The sequence below is a fragment of the Fundulus heteroclitus genome, chromosome 12 (genome assembly GCF_011125445.2).
Source record: "Fundulus heteroclitus isolate FHET01 chromosome 12, MU-UCD_Fhet_4.1, whole genome shotgun sequence".
NCBI lineage: Eukaryota > Metazoa > Chordata > Actinopteri > Cyprinodontiformes > Fundulidae > Fundulus > Fundulus heteroclitus.
Window position 1 is genome coordinate 19,963,506 of NC_046372.1, and position 26,318 is coordinate 19,989,823.

A 26,318-nucleotide genomic window follows, 5' to 3' on the forward strand; every position below is an offset into this window, starting at 1 on the left:
AGTGGAGTCACTAATCATAATTCACAAAGAGCAATTAGAGTCTTTAACCAGGCTGGGTAGCTAGAACACATAGATTATAAAAATCAACCTGATAAAAAAAAAAACATGGGTGTAGTTTAACTACAAACAGCAGTAATAACGTTCAGAAACCACTGAAGGTTTCAGTCAAACAGCCTTTATCTGAACAGCCGTTCAGTTCTGAGGGCGTGACGTGGAGCTCCAGCGAGGTGCAAACATTAAACGTTAAATCTATAAACAGCGATTAGAAACGGAAATCCTCCTTTAAACGTCCGTTTATCAGCCGTTTCTCTTGTTTTCTCTGTCTGCGATAAATATGAGACATTAAGAAACCGCAGCATTACAGGATTATAAATGCAGCATTCTAAATGTATTTTATATAGATAGATAAATAGAAATGTGTGTGTCGTCACGGAACAGCCCCCTCCCTCTTCCGGTCATGTGGTCACGCGGAAGGGGTCGGGCTGTGATTCGCGGGAAAATGAAAAAAATGGCGGCTGGGAGAGTTTGAAGTTCAGCGCCGCGAAACAGCAGCAAGAGAAGCAACGGACACCGAGCACCGAGAGAGGACCAGACGCCGCCTGAGCCGGTACCCGAACCCCGGACTGTCTCACGGCCCGGAGAGGACCGGCGACGGAGGAGAGACCCTGAACGCTTCAGAGGAGGTGAGACCGGGGCTGTTCTGGAACCCGACCCGGTTCTGCCTGCTGACACCGGCCCGGCCCCGCACGGCCCGGTCCGGTCCGGTTTGTGGGTCAGCGCTGAGTAGTGTGTGTTATTAACGTAGAGCTGGTTGGTTAGTGTTGGTTAGTAGCGGGTTAGAGCCGCAGGGCGCTGCTCTCTGCGGTTAGCAGCTAGTTAACGGTTCTGGGGCAGCGCTGCAGTGCGCATGCTCGGACCTGTCAGAAACCCCCAGACAGTTCAGGAATGAGTCAGAGCAGCAAAATGAACGAGTCTTTGCAACCGTCAGCAGTTTCACCTGTTCTCCACCTGCCTGCATACCTACATACCTCCATCTGCATCTCTCCATCCCTCCATCTCTGCATCTCTCCATCCCTCCATCTCTGCATTTCTCCATCCCTCCATCTGCATCCCTCCATCTCTCCATCTGCATCTCTCCATCTCTCCATCTGCATCTCTCCATCCCTCCATCTGCATCTCTCCATCCCTCCATCTGCATCTCTCCATCCCTCCATCCCTGCATCTCTCCATCCCTGCATCTCTCCATCCCTCCATCTGCATCTCTCCATCTCCATTTCTCCATCCCTACATTTCTCCATCTCTGCATCTCTCCATCCCTCCGTCTGCATCTCTCCATTCCTCCATCTGCATCTCTCCACCTCCATCTCTCCATCTGCATCTCTCCACCTCCATCTCTCCATCTCTCCATCTGCATCTCTCCACCTCCATCTCTCCATCTCTCCACCTCCATCTCTGCATTTCTCCATCTCTCCATCTCCATCCCTCCATCTCTGCATCTCTCTATCCCTCCATCTCCATCTCTCCTTCTGCATCTCCATATCTCTATTTCTGCATTTCTCCATCTCTGCATCTCAATCTCCATATCTCCATTTCTTCATCTCTCCACCTCCATCTCTCCATCTGCATCTCTTCACCTCCATCTCTCCATCCCTCCATCTCTTCATCTCTCCATCTCCATATCTCCATTTCTTCATCTCTCCATCACTCTGCAGGATGTTTGAGGACCTGATCGAACCCTTCTGCAGTCTGGAGCCTCAGGTGTCTCCTGGGGGCGGGGCCTGCCACAGCAGGGGGCTCCTGGAGGAGGAGGGGGCGGAGCCACACCTGAGCGAGGGCCAGTTTGTCCTCTGCCGTTGGTCGGATGGACTTTACTACGTGGGAAAGATTCAGAGGGTGAGTTTACCCGCACGCCATTCTGTCAGCGGTGCGTTCTGATTGGCTGGGAGCTCTGAGTGTGTCGCTCTGATTGGTGGACAGGTGAGCCCCCCGAGGCAGAGCTGCTTCGTCACCTTCGAGGACAACTCCAAGTTCTGGGTTCTCTGGAAGGACATCCAGCACGGTGAGAGGAACACGAGAGGACGAGCCGGGTCGGGTCTGAGCTTCCAGAACCGGGCCACAGTCAGCTAACACCGAGTTTATAGTTTCTCACATAGCAGAAACATTTAGTCTGCAGGTTCTGCTGCGTGTGTCAGACCTTCAGAATGGCTGCTGGATATTTACACACTTATTCTAACCGTAAGCAGTTTAAAATGTGCCTTAGTTAACGAGTTAACTGCAGGCTAACGAGTTAACTGCAGGCTAACGAGTTAACTGCAGGCTAACGAGTTAACTGCAGATTAACGAGTTAACTGCAGGCTAACGAGTTAACTGCAGATTAACGAGCTGCAGTCATGTTACACCGTCACTAACGTTTTAGTGCAGAGATGTTAACGGCGCGTTGGATAAGGTTTAATTACTGTAACAGATCTCTGGGCGACAGCTGCTCCTACTTTCCTGGGTGAGATCTGACTTTCCATCAAACGGTGTGATGGAGCGGCCATGCGGGGCGACATGATTAGATTAGATTAGATTCAACTTTATTGTCATTACACAGGTACAAGGCAACAAAATGCAGTTCAGGTCTAAGCAGAAGTGCAATAGCAGCAAGTCCAGGATAAACAATGGTTCCATATGTACAGGACATGAGTTATTACTGAATAAATATAGAGATGGATGCTATTATAAACAGAAGTTTACTGATAGATTTGTCCTATGAGTATAATATATAGATAACTAGTATTGTGAACTAAATTTTCAGCTGGATATGTACCGAATATAATATACAGGTGGATATTACTATATACAGATATGTACAATAGCATAATATACAGATGATTGTTATTGTAACAGAGTTTACATGTACTATGACTATATGTACAGATGGCTATTACTGTAGGCAGAATTGTGAGCATAATATACAGGTAGCTATTACTATAAAATGTATAAATAAAGTTTGGACAGAAGCTATTTAAATTAAAGTGCAGTGGAAGGTAATTGCATATTATAGTTAAAGTACGGTATTGCAAATGTATATGTAAACAATTGGTACTGTGAATAAACAGTCAGCAGTGCAAATCAATATTCAGTCATGGTTAGTAGTGCAGGATGCATGTAAACAGTTGTTACCATAGTAACAGTCAGGAGTGCAGGTGAACATTACAGTCTTGAGGAGGCAGATCTCCACGTCTGTCTGACTTCACGGCGCCGCCATCATCTCAGTCCAGTAATATGCGGTTTAGTTCTAAACTGGCTGCCCTCCTCCTCCTGCTGCTCCTGCTGACGCCTCCACAGGAGGCAGAGGCTCATAGCTGGTTAGGGTTAGGCTGGTTCTCTCCTGATGATGTGGAACGCTGCTCCCTTTTTATGTGACACTTGTAGGAACATTTACGTTTCTGCGTCCTGAACCGGTTGGACAGAAGTCTGGTGGCGGCCGCATTTAATTAGTCGTACGGACAACCGTGCAAAATACCAGATTTCACACCTGCAGGGTGGAACGTAGCCTTAGAACGTAGCTTTAGAACGTAGCCTTAGAACGTAGCCTTAGAACGTAGCTTCAGAACATAGCCTTAGAAGGTAGCCTTAGAAGATAGCCTCAGAACTTACCTTAGAACGTAACCTTAGAACGTAACCTTAGAACGTAGCCTCAGAACGTAGCCTTAGAAGGTAGCCTTAGAAGGTAGCCTTAGAAGGTAGCCTTAGAAGGTAGCCTTAGAAGGTTGCCTCAGAACTTACCTTAGAACGTAGCCTTAGAATGTAGCCTCAGAACTTACCTTAGAAGGTAGCCTTAGAAGGTTACCTTAGAAGGTAACCTTAGAACGTAGCCTTAGAAGGTAGCCTCAGAACTTACCTTAGAACGTAGCCTTAGAAGGTTGCCTCAGAACTTACCTTAGAACGTAGCCTCAGAACGTAGCCTTAGAATGTAGCCTTAGAAGGTAGCCTCAGAACGTAGCCTTAGAAGGTAACCTTAGAACGTAGCCTTAGAACGTAGCCTTAGAACGTAACCTTAGAACGTAGCCTCAGAACGTAGCCTTAGAAGGTAGCCTTAGAAGGTAGCCTTAGAAGATAGCCTCAGAACTTACCTTAGAACGTAACCTCAGAACGTAGCCTCAGAACGTAGCCTTAGAAGGTAGCCTTAGAAGGTAGCCTTAGAAGATAGCCTCAGAACTTACCTTAGAACGTAACCTTAGAACGTAACCTTAGAACGTAGCCTCAGAACGTAGCCTTAGAAGGTAGCCTTAGAAGGTAGCCTTAGAAGGTTGCCTCAGAACTTACCTTAGAACGTAGCCTTAGAATGTAGCCTCAGAACTTACCTTAGAAGGTAGCCTTAGAAGGTTACCTTAGAAGGTAACCTTAGAAGGTAACCTTAGAACGTAGCCTTAGAAGGTAGCCTCAGAACTTACCTTAGAACGTAGCCTTAGAATGTAGCCTCAGAACTTACCTTAGAACGTAGCCTTAGAAGGTTGCCTCAGAACTTACCTTAGAACGTAGCCTCAGAACGTAGCCTTAGAATGTAGCCTTAGAATGTAGCCTCAGAACGTAGCCTTAGAAGGTAACCTTAGAACGTAGCCTTAGAACGTAGCCTTAGAACGTAACCTCAGAACGTAGCCTCAGAAGGTAGCCTCAGAAGGTAACCTTAGAAGGTAACCTTAGAAGGTAGCCTCAGAAGGTAGCCTTAGAACGTAGCCTCAGAACGTAGCCTCAGAAGGTAACCTTAGAACGTAGCCTTAGAACGTAGCCTTAGAACGTAGCCTTATGGGCCTTTCAGACAGGCTGCGACGACCGCACTGCTGCGCTGTGAAACCCATTATTTTCAATGGCTTGCGCCGCGCCAGGGCGGTTTATCGCTGCGTCGAGCAAAGCGCAAGCACAGCGCAGCGCACCGCTTCGCGCGCCGCGCCGTGACGAATGTACGCGTTGCCATAGAAACCGCAAATGCGCTGCGCTGAACCCCGCGGCCAGCGCAGCGCAAATCGCTTCCTGTCTGAAAGGCCCTTTAGAACGTAGTCTTAGAACGTAGCCTTAGAACGTAGCCTCAGAACGTAGCCTCAGAACATAGCCTCAGAACATAGCCTCAGAACGTAGCCTCAGAACGTAGCCTCAGAATGTAGCCTCAGAATGTAGCCTCAGAACGTAGCCTTAGAACGTAGCCTTAGAACGTAGCCTCAGAACGTAGCCTCAGAACGTAGTCTTAGAATGTAGCCTGAGAACGTAGCCTGAGAACGTAGCCTTAGAACGTAACCTCAGAACGTAGCCTCAGAACGTAGCCTCAGAAGGTAACCTTAGAAGGTAACCTTAGAAGGTAGCCTCAGAACGTAGCCTTAGAACGTAGCCTCAGAACGTAGCCTCAGAACGTAGCCTCAGAAGGTAACCTTAGAACGTAGCCTTAGAACGTAGCCTTAGAACGTAGCCTTATGGGCCTTTCAGACAGGCTGCGACGACCGCACTGCTACGCTGTGAAACCCATTCTTTTCAATGGCTTGCGCCGCGCCAGGGCGGTTTATCGCTGCGTCGAGCAAAGCGCAAGCACAGCGCAGCGCACCGCTTCGCGCGCCGCACTCAAAGTTCAACATAGTTGAACTTTGAGCGCGGCGAGCGCGGCGCGCCGTGACGAATGTACGCGTTGCCATAGAAACCGCAAATGCGCTGCGCTGAACCCCGCGGCCAGCGCAGCGCAAATCGCTTCCTGTCTGAAAGGCCCTTTAGAACGTAGTCTTAGAACGTAGCCTTAGAACGTAGCCTCAGAACGTAGCCTCAGAACGTAGCCTCAGAACGTAGCCTTAGAACGTAGCCTTAGAAAGTAGCCTTAGAAAGTAGCCTTAGAAAGTAGCCTTAGAACGTAGCCTTAGAACGTAGCCTTAGAACGTAGCCTTAGAACGTAACCTTAGAACGTAGCCTCAGAACGTAGCCTTAGAACGTAGCCTTAGAAAGTAGCTTTAGAAAGTAGCCTTAGAACGTAGCCTTAGAACGTAGCCTTAGAACGTAGCCTCAGAACGTAGCCTCAGAACGTAGCCTCAGAACGTAGCCTTAGAAAGTAGCCTTAGAACGTAGCCTCAGAACGTAGCCTCAGAACGTAGCCTCAGAACGTAGCCTTAGAAAGTAGCCTTAGAAAGTAGCCTTAGAAAGTAGCCTTAGAACGTAGCCTTAGAACGTAGCCTCAGAACGTAGCCTTAGAACGTAGCCTCAGAACGTAGCCTCAGAACGTAGCCTCAGAACGTAGCCTTAGAAAGTAGCCTTAGAAAGTAGCCTTAGAACGTAGCCTTAGAACGTAGCCTCAGAACGTAGCCTTAGAAAGTAGCCTTAGAAAGTAGCCTTAGAACGTAGCCTTAGAACGTAGCCTCAGAACGTAGCCTTAGAACGTAGTCTTAGAACATAGCCTTAGAACGTAGCCTTAGAACGTAGCCTCTGGGCTGAATCAGGCGTTAGCTAAAGTCCCTTAAAAGAAAGTTGTGACATGGGCGTTCCATTTTTTTCGGGTCACGTGATCTCATGCGGCCATTTTGGGTCTAGGTTCGGCTAAGCTCAGCGCGTTTACAACACTGCGAGCGACCGATTTCTTTTATTTTTATTTTATTTTTTCTGATTATTTCGAGTATTTCTTTATTTCGAAAATAAGCCACCATGCCAGGGTGTTGTGCCCACAGCTGCAGCAACAGCACTGATAAAGGGACGCGGATGTTCCGTTTTCCAAGCGATGAAGAGCGGCGTTTATTGTGGATCAACGAGTCAGTCGCTTGGACCAAGAGACGAACAAAACTTGGAGACCTACAACAAACTCTCGCTTGTGTGAGGTATGTGGGCTTTTTTTTTCTGAAGTCAGGGTTTCCCGCAGCGCTAAGTTTGGCGGCCGCCTCGCCAATATAAAAAAAAAAAAAAAAAAACGCGCAAAGCTTGTCTCTCCCCGCCAGTTCCCAACCGCTAAGCCGGGCATACCCTGTACGAGTTTTTCAGTCATGGTACTTATATACATCTCAAACTGTACGACGGAACCGCGGGTTTAAAAAGTTCACCGCTCACGATCTGTGCGGCGCGGCGCTCGGACGCGACCGGACTGCGTGTCCCCTGTGGGACCGCTCGCTGTGGTGGCAGAGGCAGGCGAGCGACGGTGGGTGACAGGGACCCAGAGCGCGGGGTCGAGCCCAGCTCACGCACCGCACCAGCGGCCGCGCGGCACGGCAGGTCGCCCGGCCCGCCCCGCGAGCGGAAGCGTGCCGAAACAGGCGGCCAGCGCGTCGCGCGGACCGGAGCGCTTGCCCTCCCCCCGCCCCGCGAGCCGACGTCCGGTCCCCGCGGGTCCCGGGCCGGGCGAAGGTCGCTTTGGGGATGCCTGCTCCCCTCCCTCCGCTGGCGGGGACGGAGAGGAGGGGAGGGCGCTCCCTCGTAGCTCTGCTTGAACAGCAGGATGCGCTCACGAAAACCTCACGACGGCCGACTGAACATGTTTGATTTTCACCGACCGTCCGATTTTTTTATGTGAAATTTTCTTCTGGACTTCTTTCTTTATTTCATTGTGCTGCAGCATAATGTGTGTCTGATTTTTGTCCTATGGGATCAATTTTGGACTTCAAGACAGTAAAAGAGAAGTATACAGTTCACTTAAAAATGTCTCTCTCAAGTCTTATTAAAATGTAATATCAGCTTTTCTGGATGCCTAGTAGGTGATCATCAACACTCAGTTGTGTTTTATTCAGAACACCTGCCTGAAGGGTATTAGAAGGTGCGAAACGCGCATAACATAACAGTGTTAAAGCGCCTGCCTGTGGCAAGTTTAGACCCAAAATGGCGCCACTCGCTGAGTTGGCGCAACTTTCATTTAAGGGACTTTAGCGTTAGCTAACCTGTGGTGGCTGCTAACCGACCCTTACTGCTATCTCCTGCCGTGAAAACACGACCACGCCGCCGACTTGGCTCTGCTGGGGTTTAGCACGCCGTCGCTGAACGCAGCTCTAACCTCAGAGGACGCCCCCTGGTGGTTCTGCGGCGTACTGTAGAACCTGGTGTTGGATCGCTAAAGCAGAACGAGGAACCTTCACGCAGAACACCAGCTGATTGGAATCTGTTTCAGCTTCTTATCGTTCCATGATTGGCCAGACGGGGGGGGGGGGGGGGGGGGGGGGGCGCTGTTCGTCTGTCATGTGCCTAAATCTGTCCAATCGCGTTGCAGCTGGAATCCCAGGGGAGGAGCCTCGCTGCTCCGTGTGCCATGGGGCGGAGCCTGGCTGTGACAGCCAATCAAAGCTGGACAACGAGATCCTGATCTGCGGAAAGTGCGGCATCGGTGAGTCTGCGGCGGTGTAGGTACCAGATCGACTCGGGGTCCTGCGCCTTCTGATGACATCACTATACATGATCGGTTTAACGTTTGTTCAATTGCGCAAAACATTGTGATTGGTCTGGACAACTTACTAAAGTAATTATAGCGGGGTGTAGGTTTTATTCGAGAGCGGGATTGCGGTTTATAAACTGACAATTTTACGAAGAAATTCTCCATGGTCCCTGCGCCTCCCGATGATGTCACATTATGGCAACGCCACTCAAACAAACTACATAGAGCCCGCAGTCTGCATTTGTAACGAATCAATTTTATTTAGTTAATTTAGCGGTTTCTTTTTTTTCAAAAGCTTCAGGCTTAAAGATGAACATAGAAAAATGTGAAATCTTAGCAATTCAAAATAATCAACCCACTTTAATTGATAAAAATGAGGTAAAAAATTTAGGTATAATGATTAACAAGGAGCACACTGAAAATGACAGAACAAATATTCAAGCCATTTTACAAAAAAATCAACAAATATTTGACAGTTGGCTCAATTTTTGGAAGAATATTGTCACAATTTCAAAAAAACGACAAAGGAGAAAAATCAGGAGAAAAAGGAGGAATAAACGTTAATGATTTTAAAGTGATGAATGCCGTGATAATATTAAAATGGCTGCAGACTTTTATTAAAAATGAAAAGAGTTTATGGTTTAGTTTCCCTTCACAACTTTTTTTTTTTTTTTTTAAATTGGAGGAAGGAAATTTCTCTTAAGATGTAACTTTGATCCGGCAAAATTACCGATTAAATTGTCAGACTACCACACAAGCATTCCAAAATGATGTTAAAACTTTTCATGTCTCGGATTAAGTTACTGGAAAATAAACGCAAATTAACAAATGGAGACCGCGGGCGTAACGTAGTTTGTTTGAGTGGATTTTAGGGGTGAACGATTTTGGAAAATAATCTAATTGCGATTTTTTTTTTTTCCTTTTTTTTTTTTTTTTTTTCCCCCCAGTTTAATTTATCATGTCTTTTTAAACATATACAAACAATAAATCAACTTGTTTCATTGCTGTGCAAATTAGTTGCTAAAAGACCCACAGCATTTAAATTCGGTGCAGAATATATTTCAACCAAAATTGCAATTTTGACTTTTCTCTGCATTAAACCACAAGCAACAAAAATGGCTTCTAAATAAAGATGTTTGTAAACAAGGACTATTTAAAACAAGAACTTTTAATGTTTCTATTAATCAGAATATTATTCAAGAGAACAGCTTTTAGTTGATTTGGACATCAATCCTTGTTGAACATAAAGTGCAACCAACAAGCAAGTCTATGTATTAAACTGATTGACCTGTACTTAATGCTGTGGTAAGATTCCTGAACGTTTCTGGCAAACAGTATGATTATACAAACTCTAAAACAAGTAATAAAATTAGATTATCTCACTACTGCAACTGTCTTCCCTTCCATGTGGAGGCAAACCCACTTTAAACATTTTACCAACACCTAATGGACGTGTCTAATTCCCTAATTGTTACATAGCCAAAAATTGCAGACTCTGCGATTTGGAAATTGCGTTTTTTTAAATCGCGATTATATTGAAAATGCGATTAATTGTTCAGCCCTAGTGGATTTGCCATATGATGATGTCATCGGGAAGCGCAGGCCCCCCCATGCCGATCTGGTACCTACAGCGGCTGTCATGGTAACCAGGTTACCATGTTACCGGGCAGCAGCGCCTGACGTCGGCTCGTCTCTTGCAGGGTTCCACCAGCTGTGCCACGTTCCTCCAGTAGATGGCGCCGTCAGCGAGCTCAGCCCCTGGTTCTGCAGACGCTGCATCTTCGCTCTGGCTGTCCGGGTACCGACTCGGCCCACTTGAGTTTCTGACCGGTGGCGTTTCTCCCTCTAATCTGGTGTCTCCCCCCCGCTGCGCCCACAGAAAGGCGGCGCCCTGAAGAAAGGCCCCATCGCCAAGGCGCTGTGGGCCATGAAGCAGGTGCTGCCGTACGACCTGCCGGCGCTGAACTGGGACTCCCAGCACCGGACCAATCAGCAGCACTGCTACTGTTACTGCGGCGGGCCTGGAGAGTAAGAGGCGGAGCGGAGCGCCGCTTCAGGTTGGTGCGTACCTGGCGCTGACGCTGGTCTGTGTGTGCAGGTGGTACCTGAAGATGCTGCAGTGCTTCAGGTGTGAGCAGTGGTTCCACGAGGCGTGCACCCAGTGTCTGCAGGACTCCATGCTGTTCGGGGACAGGCGAGTCTGTTCGCCCGCCCACCCCCCACCGTCTCTTTATGGCCACGTTCTGACGGTTCTCCTTGTCCCGCGCAGGTTCTACCTCTTCCTGTGCGCGGTGTGTAACAAAGGCTCCGAGTATGTGCGGCGTCTGTCGCTCAGGTGGGTCGACGTGGTCCACCTGGCCCTCTACAACCTGTCCGTCAGCAGCAAGAAGAAATACTTTGAGCTGGACGAGATCCTGGCCTTCGTCTCCGCCAACTGGGACCACTTGCAGCTGGGAAAGGTAACGGAACCGAGCCGGACTGGGAACGCTTAAAGTAGTTCTTGATTCTGAGATTGACCAACTCGGAAATACATGCATTAGTGACCATATTTTCAAAAAAAATTTAGCATTAAGATCATGATTGCGGCGTTAAAAGTTTTTTTTAAGGACTTAAAATAGTCCCTCGGCGACCGCTAGGCTGAAAATCCACAATTTGTGGGCGTTGCCCAGGCGACGCTACAGAGAGTTCAATGAAGTTGAAGTTCAGATGGGGATTCACAAAGTGATGATTTTAACACGAAAGACAGCGCAAGCGTCTGTTACGACTCGGGTAAGTCTGAGAAAAACATTTTAGGACAGGGGTGTCAAACATACGGCCCGCGGGCCGGTTCCGGCCCACCGAACAATTTAGTCCGGCCCGGTGGCTAAATGCATTATCATTATTAAAAAAAAAATAAAAAAAAATATATATATATATATATATATATATATATATATATATATATATATATATATATATATATATATATATATATATATATATATATATATATATATATATATAATTTTTTTTTTTTTTTTGTATTTTTTTTTTTTTTTTTGCAGTGTCCTGTCTGGCAATGTGGCAATGAGAATTGTTGTCTTAATGCCAAAAAGAGCTCATCAGATTTGACTTTCACAAGTGGAGCAGTACTGCTTTTGCCATAGCGCTCCGCTTGATTTATGAATGTGAATAGTTTTATTATGATTCATGCGGGGAATATCTCAAATGATATGGACACTACAATGGGAAAGTAGGAGAGGAAAGGAAGAACAAGAAGAAAAAAGAAAAGGTGAAAGAGGAGATAAAAGGAAGAGAATGATAAAACAATTATTGAAAAAAAACATGTACTTTGTTTAATTGAAAATCTGCAGTTCCTATATTGTCCACGAGGGGCGCTGTGTTTTAATCAGCAGATGGTAGCACTGAGCTTCAGATGTGGAAAATTGATTTTAAATCATTTCTTAATTTTTATCTGTTTGATGTATTTTGCCATGCAGGACAGTGTTTTTAAGTAACAAAAAATATGAATAAATGTTTTTCAACATTGTACAATCACTGTGATCAGTTCTTATGCATAATGCACAAGTAAATGTTTAACTGAGTAAAAGTATTGTTGAAATTGCACATACTTTTCTTAAAAACGCTGAGGTTATTCATAATATATTGTGTAAAAGTGAATTAATTTAATATAAAAATCAACAAAAAGTTCACTTTTATTAGTTCTATTTAATCTTGCAATGAGTTTACTCGTGTGGCCCTCTTGAGATCAGATTAAGCTGAATGCGGCCCCTAAACCAAAATGAGTTTGACACCCCTGTTTTAGGAGAATAAACGGAATGGTTTGCTAATGTATAATTGGAATTGGTGCTCATAATCGCGGTCATGGCTGACCGTTCGGATGTAAACACGGAAACAACTCGTTGAAGCTCGATTGTCTGGCATCGTTCACTACCTCTCAGCACAGCAGCGCCGTGCAGAGAGGTAGTGAACGAGAGGAGAGAATATGGACATTTCAGCTGCCTGAAGACAGCGTTTATTTATTTTTATTTTACAATTTTGTAAACAACAGCTGCCGATTAAACTGAGTGTTACAATCTTGACATGATTATATGAGTTGTTGGCAGCCGTGCCATTATAAACAATGAAAATATAACAAAACATTTGCTGCTAGTGGTATTACACATTGAGCTAAGAACAGGCTTCACTGCACTTGTGAACTTCAAACTAAGTTAAAAAAAAAAGCAAATAAGTAAATGAAGTACCTCGTATTATGGTAAAAAAAAAAGTTTCTACTTAATACTTTGACAATACATTTGCCTAAACATATATTCAGCATCACATGCTGTTATCTTCATGGAAACCCAATGAGTGTATTGGCAAAATAAAATCCAGATTTTCCAAAAATGAAATCTTAAAGAATTGTAAATTTGAATTAATCGATTAGATTGATTTATCGCCCAGGCCTACTTTTTAGCCATGTTTATTTACGTCTATTTGTCTTTGAGAAAGCGAGTTTGCAACCAGGAAGTATTTTGTTACCATGACAACAGATCAACGCCCACCCACGAATTACGTCATCGGTCATGCAACATTTTTTTTATGAGCCTTGAGCTAAAAAGCCTTAAAAATCCACTTTTTCATCGAATTTTTAAAAAAAATTTTCCTCAGGTCATAATAATATGTGAACTTTCTAACATTTAGCAACTTGTATGATCTCAGAATCAAGAAGTACTTTAATCCGACGTGAGGTAGCAGAATTAATGGAGGGAACTGAGCAGAACCACAGTAGACAGTTCAGACCCAGACGGACCGCTGACTGTGGTTTCTGTTCCTCAGCTGACCAACACTCCTCCGGCAGAAAGGGGGCAGCACCTTCTGGATGCTCTCAACAAGTACAAGAGCAAGTAAGAAACCTCCATCAGAACCATGCAGAACCTTTCAGACCCGGTCCTCACAAAGCAGAGCATCATGTGAGCTGGAAGGATACGACGTTTGTATTCAGAACCCCTATGAACCCTTCAGGAGACCAGAACCAGAACCTGGGTCTGACCGCAGCTGTTCTGGTTCTGGCTTTAGAGCTTCTTTTGAAGAACGTCAGAGAACAACCAGTATCATGAAGACCCTGGAACCCAGGAGACAGGCCTGGAAGTTCTGGTTGTCCCCCTGATGGAGGTTCTACACTGCAAAAACACGTAAAATGTTCTTAAAATTAGTTTATTTGTCCTTGATTTGAGCAGGTAAATAAGATTATCTGTCAATGGAATGAGTATTTTGACCCCTAAAATAAGATAATTGGATATACTGCACTTAAAAAAAGGTAATGAAGATGAGTTGTTCCCATTTTAAGTGCAAAAATGTTATTCCATTGGCAAATCATCTTATTTACCTGCTCAAATCAAGGGCAAATACACTCATTTTAAGAACATTTTACTTATTTTTAGTTCCGTTTTTGCAGTGTAATGGTTCTGACAGGTTCTAACACCATTAGAACCTGAGGTGGAGAACCAGCCTGAACCTGCAGCCAGAGATGCTATGGGGGGTTCAGATCTGAGCAGGTCCATGGGGTAGAACGGCCTAGTCAAAGTCCAGACCTGACTGTTGTTAAGTTAGCAACATTTCAGACCAGAAGGAACCGGGCCTGGTTCTGTAAGCTCACAGGTTCTGAATACAAAGCAGTCGTGGTCCTTCTGCCTCACAGCAGGCTTCTGCTTTGTGTCGGTGCCGATGGAAGCCGATGGGAACCTGCTGGCTGCAGCCTGTGGGAACATTTAGGAGGTGTGAAGAGTTCTGGGGCGGCTGTGCAGGTGTCTGGATGTTTGTCTGCAGGTTCCTGTGTGGGAAGGAGATGAAGAAGAGGAAGTGCATCTTCTGCCTGAGGACCCGGGTTCCTCCACACCCCCCCAACAAGCTCTTTCCTGAGCGCGCTCAGAGCGACAGTGGGCGGGGCTCCAAGAAGACCTCCTCCAGGTGAGTCCTGTGTGACTGCTGCCAGGTAAATCATGTGACCGGTCCACCTCAGAGGGTTCTCTTCATGTTCTGCTTGTGTCCAGCGTTCTGGCGGAAAGGAAGAAGAGGAAGTCCAAGTGGCTCCTGGAGGACGCCATTCCCACCGTAAGACACCTCTCTGCCGGCTTTATTCGCAGCAGCAGCAGGCTGGAGGCTCACCTGTGTGTTCTTGCAGAACCAGCTGACCTGCAGCTGGACCTCCAACCACCACATGGCCAACATCTTTGACTTCACGCTGGATGAGCTGCAGAGCCTGAAGAGGTGAGGAGCACGCAGTGGTGAGGAGGTGATGGTTCTGGTCACCCTGGACCCGCTACGTCCAGGAAGACCGGGCTTTGGTTCTGGTGCTGAAGACGTTTCACAGCCGACCGCCTGCAGGTTGGTCCTCTGACCAGCAGGGCGGCGCTGTGGGGAGAGTAGCCGCAAGGCGCCGTCTGCACTGAGCTATATTATACACTGGAGTGCTGATTTTGCAGAAAAACTGAAGTCACTGGCCGCCATCTTGCTACTCCCTACTCTCACAGAATCTCATAGGATTTGGTTGCAACAACAAGCAGTTTTCTGGCTGAGTGAAAATGTTTCACAGGTAATTCTACAGTCAGTGGATGTACTAACACTATCAACTACTAGGAAATTAGGTGCTGAAATATTTTACATGTTGTTCATATTAAATATATGTATATGTATATATAAGTATGTATACATATATGTAAATATGTTTTTGTATGTATATGTATATATATATATATATATATATATATATATATATATATATATATATATATATATATATATATATATATATATATATATATTATTTTTTTTTTTTTTAAATGAATAAAATGCAAAATATTTCAGCACATGACTTTCTCAGTACTTGATAGTTTTAGAACATAACATAAAAGTATATGGCATTTGACATTTTAAAAGTTTTAAGCCCCCCCTGAACATGAGAAAATCCCCGTTATTCGATGTTGTAGCGCACATATTCCCTAGTTACTGGGGGGAAATAGGGAGTACCAATATGGCGGCTGGTGGCTTCAAAGCGACTCGTTCTAACAGCGGGCGATTAGCACTCCAGTGTATTATATAGCTCAGTGGTCGTCTGTTTCTGCTTTACTACGTCTGGTGGAGACAATCAGACACACAAGCAGCTTAATAAAACATATATAAATGTAAATAATAATCACAGGTCAAACGTTTTACTGCAGCATCACAAACTGTCAATGAGGCTTTTATACGTCTCATGCAGGACAAGAACATTTTACACTCATTTTTAAAACATTAAAGTTTCATGAATATGGTATTTATTTACCCATAACTATAATGTAATAATAATGTTATAGTGAAATTTCCTTTTCATCATTTATAGAAGATGATTTCCTCACTGGTAAATTGTCCGGTTCTACTAACTTTATTCAAAAATGTTGTTCTAAATTCTCACTTACTGAACTAAAAAAAAAGAATAAATGTTCTGTTTGTTCCCTCAATGTCTCCCCTGATGGAAAACAGCTATTAAGAATTTAAATTGCATTTCTTTAACCTTGGGTGCAATCGGCCAAATTTCCAGCTATTTGTTTTTATTTATTTTTTTTATCATCAGACTGTTTAATATTCTATTATAATCATGATAAATGAGTCCTTTTAAAAGATTATTTAAGTATTTGTTATCACATTTTTGTTTGTAATCTTCCCATCATCATGTTTGGAAGTTTAGTTTGAACGTTAGAAAAGATGATAGCATCTTTTTATCAGGGCTGGAGGGACAACTTTACATCTTATAATCCTTCTGAGAGCATTGAACGGTGAACTTTATGAATTGGTGGAGCTGTTTGTATTTAATTTGTCGTGTACTGACAGGATTATCCACCAGGTGGCGCTGCCTGTAGCTGAAAACCTGTTTATGGAGCTCAGATATTTTTAAAGGCAGTTTTGGAAAAGGTGTCCTGCAGCCTGAAGCTAACATTAGCCGTTAGCGCGTCTGGCTGCTTCCTGTCTGCGTCAGCCTATCGGTGCGCGGCTCTATTCCGCCTGTCTGATCGTGCTGTTCCTCCTCAGTAGCTCCAGCAGGACCGTCAGCACCGACCAGGACTCCACTGACGCCTCCACCTCAGGGTCCGCCACCACCAGCGGCTCCTACCACTTCAGGTAACCAGCTGCCACTCACCTGCCGCCTGTTGTCGGAGCGCCTGACGCTCATCACCTGTCTCCTTGCAGGAGGAGAGTGGGCAGCAGGAAGAGGAAGCTGCCTAGCAACAGCTACAGCCTCTGGGCCAATCGCAGTGAGGTGGGGGAGGAGCCCTCTGACCTACCTGATGATCAAGCAGTGGAAAGCCCCGCCCATCTCCCCACGGAGCCTTCCTGCTTCCTCTCAGACTCCTCCCACATCCCCTCTGACTCCTCCCTCCTCCACTCCTCCATCTCCTCGTACTTCGGGGCGGCGGGCCGACTGACCAACGGCGAGAGGTACCAGGTCCTGGCTCGCCGCGTCACTCGTCAAGGGACGGTGCAGTACCTGCTGGAGTGGGAGGGGTCAACACCTTATTAGGAAGTTACAGTACTAACAGGGTTCCAGGTGTGTGAGGAGCTCTGACACCTCAACGAGTCAGGGATCAGAGCCGATCGCTCACCTGTATAGTCAGTATTTAGTCAACCAGGTGTTGTAATCCAACCAAAGACTGTAGTCCTCTGTAGTACCCCTGCTCTGACTGTAGGCGGAGCTCTCCTCCAGCTTCTTCTTCTCTCATCTGTTAAACAGAGTTGTAAGTTCTTCAGCGCCCCCCTAGCTGTTAAACAGAAGCACCTGAGTCACATGTTTACCTGTTTATAGGCCCCGCCCCCCTTTGCTGTTAATAAGTCTGATTCGTGTCTCCTGTGTTGCACTGTGGTCCAATCAGAATCTATGCAAAGATGATAATCAATAGTGATGGATCAACGGTCTCAGCTAGCTCAGAGCTAACGCTGCGCCTTGATGCTAACAATATCTGAGAGGTTAAACGGTCACTCTGTCACTTTAAATGCTGCCATGGTAACCATGCTCCACCCCCCATTGGCCTGGTGGACAGTTGTTTTGATCATGTGACTGTTTGATCACCTACAATAAAGTTCCTGATCTTTAACCTGCTGCCGTGTCTGCCTGGGTTTCTGTGTGAAGGGTTCTGGTTCTGGGAGGGGCGCGTCACTCAGAGGTGATTACCTGCCAATCCAATTAAGGCGTTAAAGATCACGTGAAGAAGAGCCAGCAGCTCAGAGTCACCTCCATGGTTCCACTCAGAGGCAGGTTCTCCTTAGGACGGGGTTCCCTGAGGCACGGGTTCTGTTGAACAGAACCCACCAGCCAATGTGTGGAAAAGACAGGAGCGTCCACCTTCTGGTAAGTTCACCTGTGGACACCTGTGTGTCCACCTCAGCTGTCTCACCGGCCTGTTCACAGCCTGCCTTGTGGAGGATTTCTGCAGCAGAACCATCAGAAGTTCTGGTTTTTTTTTTTTTTTTAAGTGTGTGGGTTCTGGTGCGCGTTGATGTTCCTGAGCGAACCGACCGCAGAGTGTAAATACGGCGGAGGTCATCTCCGACCAGCAGGGGGCAGCAGCTCACCTGATTTCAGGTGAGTCTGGTGAAGCGGTCCGTCGTCCTGCTGCTGACCCGGAGCAGGAACATCAGAACCTTCCTGCAGAAAGCCCTGCTTCAGTACCGGACCTGGTTCTCCTGCCTCATGGCCAGAACCATCCAGACCTTCTTAAGGTTTCCAACCAGACAAATGTTTGTTGCATCAAACCAAAGTTCTCCAGCGGCCTCTGGAGGTTCTGCAGGCGTGCCTCAGCCTGGCCTTTGGGATGTTCTCCACTGTCTTGGAGAAACTGCATGGAGGTCCTCAGAAGGATGCAGATGTTGCTCCAACATCTCTGATGGACCTTTCTGCATCAACGCTGCCATCAGAGGAGAGGATTCCATGACCGTCTTCCTGCTGGCCAAAGATGGAGGTCCATGAGATAGTTCCTGATCTGTGTGGCTTTCTTCTCTGCCTTCGTGTGTTTCACAGCTCCTCCCACCTGTGTACCTGCATGGAGCAGCTGGTCAAACACCTGTCCAGGTGTCAGCATCTGGGCTGGATGAACGTGATTGGTGAGTTTACTTCCTGTCCTCAGGTAGAAGGTCGGGTTAAACGGGGTTCCTCTGGTAGAAGGTCCGGTTAAACGGGGTTCCTCAGGTAGAGGTTCGGGTTAAACAGGGTTCCTCAGGTAGAAGGTCCGGTTAAACAGGGTTCCTCAGGTAGAAGGTCCGATTAAACGGGGTTCCTCAGGTAGAAGGTCCGGTTAAACAGGGTTCCTCTATTAGAAGGTCTGGTTAAACAGGGTTCCTCAGGTAGAAGGTCCGGTTAAACAGGTTTCCTCTGTTAGAAGGTCGGGTTAAACAGGGTTCCTCAGGTAGAAGGTCGGGTTAAACAGGGTTCCTCAGGTAGAAGGTCGGGTTAAACGGGGTTCCTCAGGTAGAAGGTCGGGTTAAAAGGGGTTCCTCAGGTAGAAGGTCCGGTTAAACAGGGTTCCTCAGGTAGAAGGTCAGGTTAAATGGGGTTCCTCAGGTAGAAGGTCGGGTTAAACGGGTTCCTGGGGTAGAAGGTTGGGTTAAAAGGGGTTCCTCAGGTAGAAAGTCGGGTTAAACAGGGTTCCTCAGGTAGAAGATCGGGTTCCTGGGGTAGAAGTTCGGGTTAAACGGGGTTCCTCAGGTAGAAGGTCGGGTTAAACAAGGTTCCTCTGGTAGAAGGTCGGGTTAAACGGGTTCCTCTGGTAGAAGGTCGGGTTAAACAGGGTTCCTGGGGTAGAAGGTCGGGTTAAACGGGTTCCTGGGGTAGAAGGTCTGGTTAAACAGGACCATGGCTATTTGTTAATGTTCTGTTTTATTGGTTTTTTAAACCACAGCTGAATATTGCTTGGAACCAGTTTTTCCTGTGAAAAACTTTGTGACGTTTTTCTCTTTAAATCGTGTTTAATGACTTTCAGAATGTGCTTGATGTCTGTAGACCTTGTCTAAGGATGATGATGATGATGATGATGATGATGTTGTGATGATGTCACAGAGCTGAAGAGCGCCTCCATCCATTGGCTGTCCTGTGGGCAGAAGGCAGAGCGTGACGTTTGGACCAGGATGTTCTGCATCCTGTCGGACTCTCAACTACTGATGCTGGACGACCTGGAGGTCTCACACACCGAGACACACACACATGATGAACTGGTTTCAACCAGTTTTAACTAGTTTAAACCGGTTTGAATCGGTTTACGCCGGCAGCTTAAACCGGTTTTAACCAGTTTAAACTGGTTTCATTGTGCTCTCCACCAGTGTTGTAGTCAAGTCACTATGCCTCGAATCCGAGTCCAGGTTCGAGTCTCCAGTGTTCAAGTCTGGGTCAAGTCATTAAAAAAAATCTGAGTCGAGTCACTATTAATCAAGTCGAGTCCAAGTTCCGCACTAAAGTAAGCATAGACATGTTTTTAAACTAAAAAAAAAAATCCACACTCCACCACATTGCACTAATATTTTAGATTTTAAAATCATACACCAAATAATATTCTAATGACATATTAAAATTATAGCCTAATGATGTAAAAAATGTCGAGTCTTTTTCTCAATTTCCGAGTCAGAATGATCTGAATGTAGGAGTCCGAGTCCAAGTTCGAGTCATCAGTGTCCAAGTCAAGTCACAAGTCTCTAAATTTAGCTAATGACTCGGACTCGAGTCCGAGTCATTAGCTAAATTTACTACAACACTGCTCCCCACAACAGTCTGGGTCAGGAACTGATTCCCGCAGAGATCCGGCAGCTGATCAGTCCCGTTTCCGAGGAGACATTCAAGAATCTCTCCAGCGTCCTCGGCTTCTAATTGGCTCCTAATTGCGGGCCGACGGTGGAGTTAGGGAGTTCGTCCTGTAACTGGTGGGTTGCCGGTTCGATTCCCCGCTCTGACTCAGTCCTTGCGCTTTGGGGTCGTCAGACTAGATAAAGCGCTACAAGACATTTACCGTTTCTAATTGGCTCCTCAGCCTGGAGGAGCTTACCTGCGGCGTTCAACCGCAGACCTTTCCTCACAGATCTGGACCGGGTCTGTTGACAGAAAGCCCGTCATCCATGAAACCACTGGAGTTCAACACCAGGAACCGTCAGAGACCTTTGAGAAGTGACCAGAACTAGAGCGTTTGCAGGGGAGGGTTCTGGTTCTGATGGAACCACAGCAAGTTGTTCCTCTGTCTTAGATGGCTGGGAGGGTTTTTAAACAAATAACAAATGGCTTTGGAGGTAATCAGATTAATAAATGGTTCTGCTTCAGATGATTCTGGAACAGAACCAGAGACCAGAACTAGAGGAGACGGGACATCACTCGGATCCGGCCAGAATTTTCCGCCTGATCACACGACTATTGCTGATTTATTTTATTTTTTTATTTATCCTTTATTTAACCAAGTTATACCCATTGAGATTAAAAATCTCTTTTGCAAGGGAGACCTGGCCAAGATAGGCATCAAAATGACATCACATCATTACATACGTACAAAGACACACACATGAAAGCCAAATATGCACTTACAATGAAATCTCAATTAAAACATTGACATGTGAGGGAGTCCAACTCAAAGCATCTCATTCTCAGTTTAAAAATACTCAAAGGAACCAATTTACTAAGTTTAAAGTTATTTTGCAGCAAATTCCATGTAAAGGGAGCAGAGTAAGCAAAGGCCTTTTTACCCAGCTCAGTACTGACACGTGGGACAGAAAACAAGACAACAGCCTGAGAACAGAGAGAGTAATGACCAGTACTGTTTTTCATAAGAAGTGAACATAAATAAGATGGAAGCGCACCAAGAATAGCCTTATATATAAATGTATACCAATGACAAAGCCTCCGTTTAGCCAAAGCAGACCACCCTGCACGAGAATACAGCTCACAGTGATGGGTGCGAGCTTTACAATTAGAAATAAATCTCAACGATGCGTGATAGGCTACGTCAATCATCTGAAGTCATTGAGCAGATGAATGCATATATAATATATCACCATAATCCAGCACAGTTAAAAAAAGTGGATGCCACTAACCGTTTTTTTCAATTAAAAGAAAAGCACAGCTTATTTCGAAAGTAAAAACCCAATTTTAGTCTCAACTTTCTCACTAGACAGTGAACATGAGGCTTAAATGATAAACAGTCATCAATAACAATACCAAGATACTTATAAGTTGTAATGATGTCATCGGCGTGTTACTGATCAGCTGATGTTCTCCTTCAGGTCCATCCTCTGCTGCTCGCGGAGAGGGCGGAGACCTGCACCATCTGGTTGCTCAGATACACTCTGCACGTGACCGCGGTCGCCCCCGGCTCCGCCCACAAAGGTAAGCAACTCAAGCAGCAGCACCAGAGGAACGTCAGAGAGCTGACAGGTGTACAAAAACGACAGATGGACGGAAGGACGACGGACAAGCCTGATGGACAGGTGCTGGACAACCAGGCGTCAGACGGACTGTTAGAGCCCGACTTTGTTGACGGTAAGAGAGGTCTGGTGTCTGCAGACGGGTCGGAGTCAGATGTGGGGCTTAATCTTGACGACATGTCACAGAAATTAATCTGATAATCTGAGCTCAGGGGCCTGACATGGCAACATGGAGGAGGGTTGACTAGGTCAGAAGGTTTCTGCTTAGCGTCTCTGCTGTTGATTAGCTGACTGCTCGTCACATCCAACCCTGCCAGACCAACCCATGCTGCTTCAGTAGACGGCCACTGGACCTCCACTCCTGTTTCTCATCCAAAGGGCTTCGTCGGTTCTGAACATGGCTGGCAGTAGCAAGGTTATAAGTTGTAGTCAGAACAATCCCACTAATAGAGCCATTAAGACCCCTCGGCTCAATGTTTGGGTCGATGTCTGAGGATCCAAACATGTCCGTCCCCAACAATGGCCTGGGAGTCGTTTCTTTCCTCTTGGTGTGATTGGCCGAAAACCACCTGGGGAGACGAGTCAGGGTAGCAGTCGGTGTTGGAAAGATGAAATCTGGGGTTTCCGGTTGGACAGCGAGGGAGACGGCAGCATAACTCTGTGCGCCTGCCAGTAGATAAGTAATTGAAGACGGCTCACCCGCTACTTCCATCTAATGTAGAACAGATTACTAGATCAATGTGTGCTTCTGTGCTTTTTTGTCTCTCTTGTTGTGTCTCTGCTCTGTCTTCTGTAAACCCAGTGGGTCGAGGCAGATGACCGTTCATACTGAGCCCGGTTCTGCCGGAGGTTTTTCCTTCCCGCTAATGGGTGGTTTTTCTTCCCACTGTCGCTTCATGCTTGCTCAGTATGAGGGATTGCAGCAAAGCCATGGACAATGCAGACGACTCTCCTTGTGGCTCTACGCTTCTCCAGGAGTGACTGCTGCTTGTCGGGACTTTGATGCAATCAACTGGTTTCCTTATATAGGAAATTTTTGACCAATCTGTATAATCTGATTGAACTTGATTTTGTAAAGTGCCTTGAGATGACATGTTTCATGATTCGGCGCTATATAAATAAAATTGAATTGAATTGAATTGAACCCCTCAAAGCAACTAAGAAACTTCAATTCATAAACCAAACGGTGGGAAGAGTAAGGGTTACAAAGGTCAAGGGTGACGGACTCGAAGAACCCGAAACAAAATGCAAGAAAATGTCGCAGTGGAAGAAAAGGTGAGCGGCTACCTGGCCTGGTGATGCAAATCAAGGAGAAATAAAAAAACTTATTTTTGACCTTTTAAAGATGAAGTTAAGGCTGACTTCAAGAGGCAGTTTGAAACATTTAAGGTGGATATAAAGCAGAGACTTACTGACACTGATAAAGAGCTGCAAGACCAGCGGGAAGCACTAAGCGAAGCTCGCATTGGTGAAGAGGAAGAGTGGAACGTGGAGGCTAAAGATGTCCTGCTCATGGTTCTTAAAGGCATACTATGCAACATTTTTCAGTTAATTAATGTGTTCCATACCGTTTTGGATGATTAAATGAGTCATTTCAGGTCGAACAAAGGTTTTCTCGGCCGCACTGGTGGTCTGTGGGGGAAATACCGTACTTGCAATTGCAGGAGCCCTCGGCCCGCACACACAGGCTGAGAAGTCTGGTGCATCGCGAGAGTCGATCTTGCTTTACGGCGAGAACTCCATGTGTTTTTGCCCTGCCATTCACTATATGCACGCGCGAAAGCAACAACAAAGAACCGCGTGTTAACGTCAAATAAACATGCAAGCATATCGAGTTTTATTATTATTATTATTATATTTTATTTTTTTTTATTTATTTTTTTTATGTTGGCGAGACGCTACCGCGGCGGCCGCGGCGAGGCGGCTGCGGTAGCGTCTCGCCAACATAAAAAAAATAATAAATAAATAATAATAATAATAATAATAATAATAATAATAATAAAACATACCTTCACTGTGTTAGTCATTGTTTGTACTGCCGTTTTTTTTACTTTTCGTTGCGTTCGGCTGTCTGCTAAGCTCAAAACAACCGCGCCTGGCTTGACGGAGAAACCAGAACAGCTGAGCATCTTTACGACAGTGCACTTTTACTTTCGCCCTCTGGGGGGAGCCTCGCTGGAAAATCAACCCCGGTTGCATAGTATACCTTTAAAGAGCGGAAAATACTGAAAGCTAAGTTGATGAATTTAGAGGGAAGGAGTCGCTGACATAATTTGTGTTTGGAGTTCTGGAGCTCACTGAGGGGGGTTCTGTCTGCAGAGAGCGCTGGACGTCCCCACAGGGACAAACTCATGATCCAGCGAATCGCCGGGCCGGGAGACCTGGCCAGGCTGCAACACCAGGTCTGTTGATGTCAACTTCCTCCAATTTACACAAAGGACTCTGGCAGAAACGCCTAAAGATATTCTTTGACCCCGACTACTGACAAGTACACTGCAAAAAGGGAACTAAAAGTAGGTAAAATGTGCTTAAAATTAGTATATTTTCCTTTGATTTGAGCAGCTAAATAAGACTATTTGCCAATGGAACGAGTATTTTTACACCTAAAATAAGATAATTAGAAAAATCCTACACTTGAAATAAGACAATGGAGACGAGTTGTTCCTATTTTAAGTGCAAAAATCTTATTCCACTGGCAAATAGTCTTATTTAGCTGCTCAAATCAAGGAAAATTACTAATTTCAAGAGGATTTTACTTACTTTTAGTTCCCTTTTTGCAGTGTAATCGGGGTCAAAGATGGTCTGTGGCGACCCGGGAGGCAGCGGGTGAGATGAGGAGAGGATCAGCAGCAGGGAGGAGGAGGAGGACGCCATGGAGAGACGGATGAACAGGAGTCTCTGTGGACGCGAAGCTGCAGGGCTGAGAGCGAGGGAGAGACTGCAGGAGGTCAGAGACCAGGCTGAAGAGCAACAGAAGGCAGACAACTATGTACACTATGTTACACAGCGGTCATTTAATTCATCTATTCTATTTTATCTGAAGATGGCGCGTTCAGACTTAGCAGTTTGCCTCCTAAAATTCACCCTTTGCAAAGAGATTATCTGGCAGGAAATAAAACTAAAATGTTGTAGATTGGAAGGAGGAATTTTTGGAGTCAACGCCTTCGTCTACAGAGGGGCCCTACAGAGGGACCGGGACTTTTTCCTTTTCTCCATCTTGTTTCTTAAAGCTGTGGTGTTCATTGTGTTGTCTTGGTCAGATAGTTTTCAACCTGAAGCTTTAAGATTCACCTCACTAAATGTGAATAAAGATGGAAGGTACCTTCTGATGAGGGAAACCTGGAACGGTCACATTGTTGATAAATCTTTCTATAAATCAGTGTTTGATAATATTTCTCTGGAAATAAAGCAAATAGTAGACCCAGTGGGTGGAGGCAGATGAGCGTTCACACTGAGCCTGGTTCTGGTTCTGCTGGAGGTTCTCCTCCCCGTTAAAGGGGAGTTTTCCTCTCCACTGTCGCTTCATGCATGCTCAGTATGAGGGATTGCTGCAAAGCCATCAACAATGCAGACGACTGTCCACTGTGGCTCTACGCTCTTTCAGGAGGAGTGAATGCTGCTTGGAGAGACTTGATGCAACCTGCTGGGTTTCCTTAGAGAGGAAACTTTCTGACCAACCTGGAGGATTTGATGGAGTCTGACTTTTGAAAGTGCCTTGAGATGACATGTGCTGTGAATTGGAGCTATAGAAATAAAACTGAATAGAATTAAATAGTCTGTGGTGGCGAATGGAACGTGGTCCTGGATCATTATTGTAAAAAATTTTCATGAACATAAAAGCCGGTTTAGGATTGTAGAAAGTCAGGAAACCTCGGATCACAAAGTGGAGGTTAAATGTTTATATGCTAAACAACCAACAACTGGTGCCGTTCTAAAAAAATCAAACACTTACCACAAAGACCCACATTGGTGTGGGACGCTGTGAAGGCAGTAATGAGGTAAACTGATCTTATGCACCTCATATAACAAGAAAAGGAGAATTCAGGACTTCCAGATTCGCTACATAGGAACCAGAATGAGAAAATTAACGATCTGGAATCCCTGAAAAAGGTTAAAAAAAGTGTAAATAGACACAATATCAGTAGAAAAGAAAACGAGATGTGTAAAGCAAACTTAGTATTAAGGAGGATCTAAATGAACTAAATCCTTTGCCAGGCGATAAAGAAACCAACAATTCAGTATCAATAAAATCAGAGATCCTCCAGAAGGTTGGTGCACAATCCAGAGGAAATGGAAAAGGCCTTTGAAGAATATTACTCAAACCTGCACTCTGAACCAGAATCAGCAGATGATGAAACTATTAAAACTTTATTGAACGCACTGGTTCTTTTCTATATTGTGTGCAAAGATTACAGAAAAGGAATTAGAAAATATAATAAACAGAATGAAATCGAGCAAAACTCCAGGAACGTGTTAATTTCCTATAGAACGGCTCAGGATATTTGAGGAAGCTGTTTCCCATGAAGCAACAGAACCCTGCAGGTGAGCGGTT

At 45.6% G+C, this 26,318-nt stretch overlaps 2 protein-coding genes across 5 annotated transcripts in view; both read left to right on the plus strand.

Moving 5' to 3' along the window:
* Positions 1-466: 466 nt before the first annotated feature.
* phf19 (PHD finger protein 19) lies at positions 467-17,473 on the plus strand. Its single transcript, XM_036144263.1, has 14 exons — positions 467-683; positions 1,713-1,893; positions 1,978-2,059; positions 8,201-8,314; positions 10,063-10,160; positions 10,242-10,390; positions 10,461-10,556; positions 10,632-10,821; positions 13,181-13,248; positions 14,171-14,311; positions 14,395-14,455; positions 14,526-14,611; positions 16,409-16,498; positions 16,568-17,473. The coding sequence occupies exons 2-14, from the start codon at positions 1,714-1,716 to the stop codon at positions 16,896-16,898; spliced, it is 1,686 nt and encodes a 561-aa protein (XP_036000156.1). The 5' UTR covers positions 467-683; position 1,713; the 3' UTR covers positions 16,899-17,473.
* Positions 17,474-17,640: 167 nt separating this feature from the next.
* Positions 17,641-26,318, plus strand: part of LOC105917122 (disabled homolog 2-interacting protein) — a 33,968-nt gene continuing 25,290 nt past the window's right edge. For 2 of the 4 annotated variants that reach the window (XM_036144237.1, XM_036144238.1), the window contains exons 1-3: positions 18,400-18,475; positions 19,428-19,546; positions 21,626-21,728. In XM_036144237.1, the coding sequence (XP_036000130.1) occupies positions 18,415-18,475; positions 19,428-19,546; positions 21,626-21,728 (283 nt within the window). In that variant the 5' untranslated portion in view covers positions 18,400-18,414. Of the gene's footprint in view, positions 17,724-18,392; positions 18,476-19,427; positions 19,547-21,625; positions 21,882-26,318 lie in introns of those variants that run through there. The other 2 variants (XM_036144236.1, XM_036144235.1) reach the window with 2 other exon arrangements.

Excerpts from the sequence above, each read along its gene's own strand:
- phf19 (XM_036144263.1), top strand. The coding sequence starts at position 1,714 with ATGTTTGAGGACCTGATCGAACCCTTCTGCAGTCTGGAGCCTCAGGTG. Across the intron at positions 14,456-14,525 it reads TGGAGGACGCCATTCCCACC|AACCAGCTGACCTGCAGCTG; the intron begins GTAAGACACCTC and ends GTGTTCTTGCAG. Across the intron at positions 16,499-16,567 it reads AGCGGCTCCTACCACTTCAG|GAGGAGAGTGGGCAGCAGGA; the intron begins GTAACCAGCTGC and ends GTCTCCTTGCAG.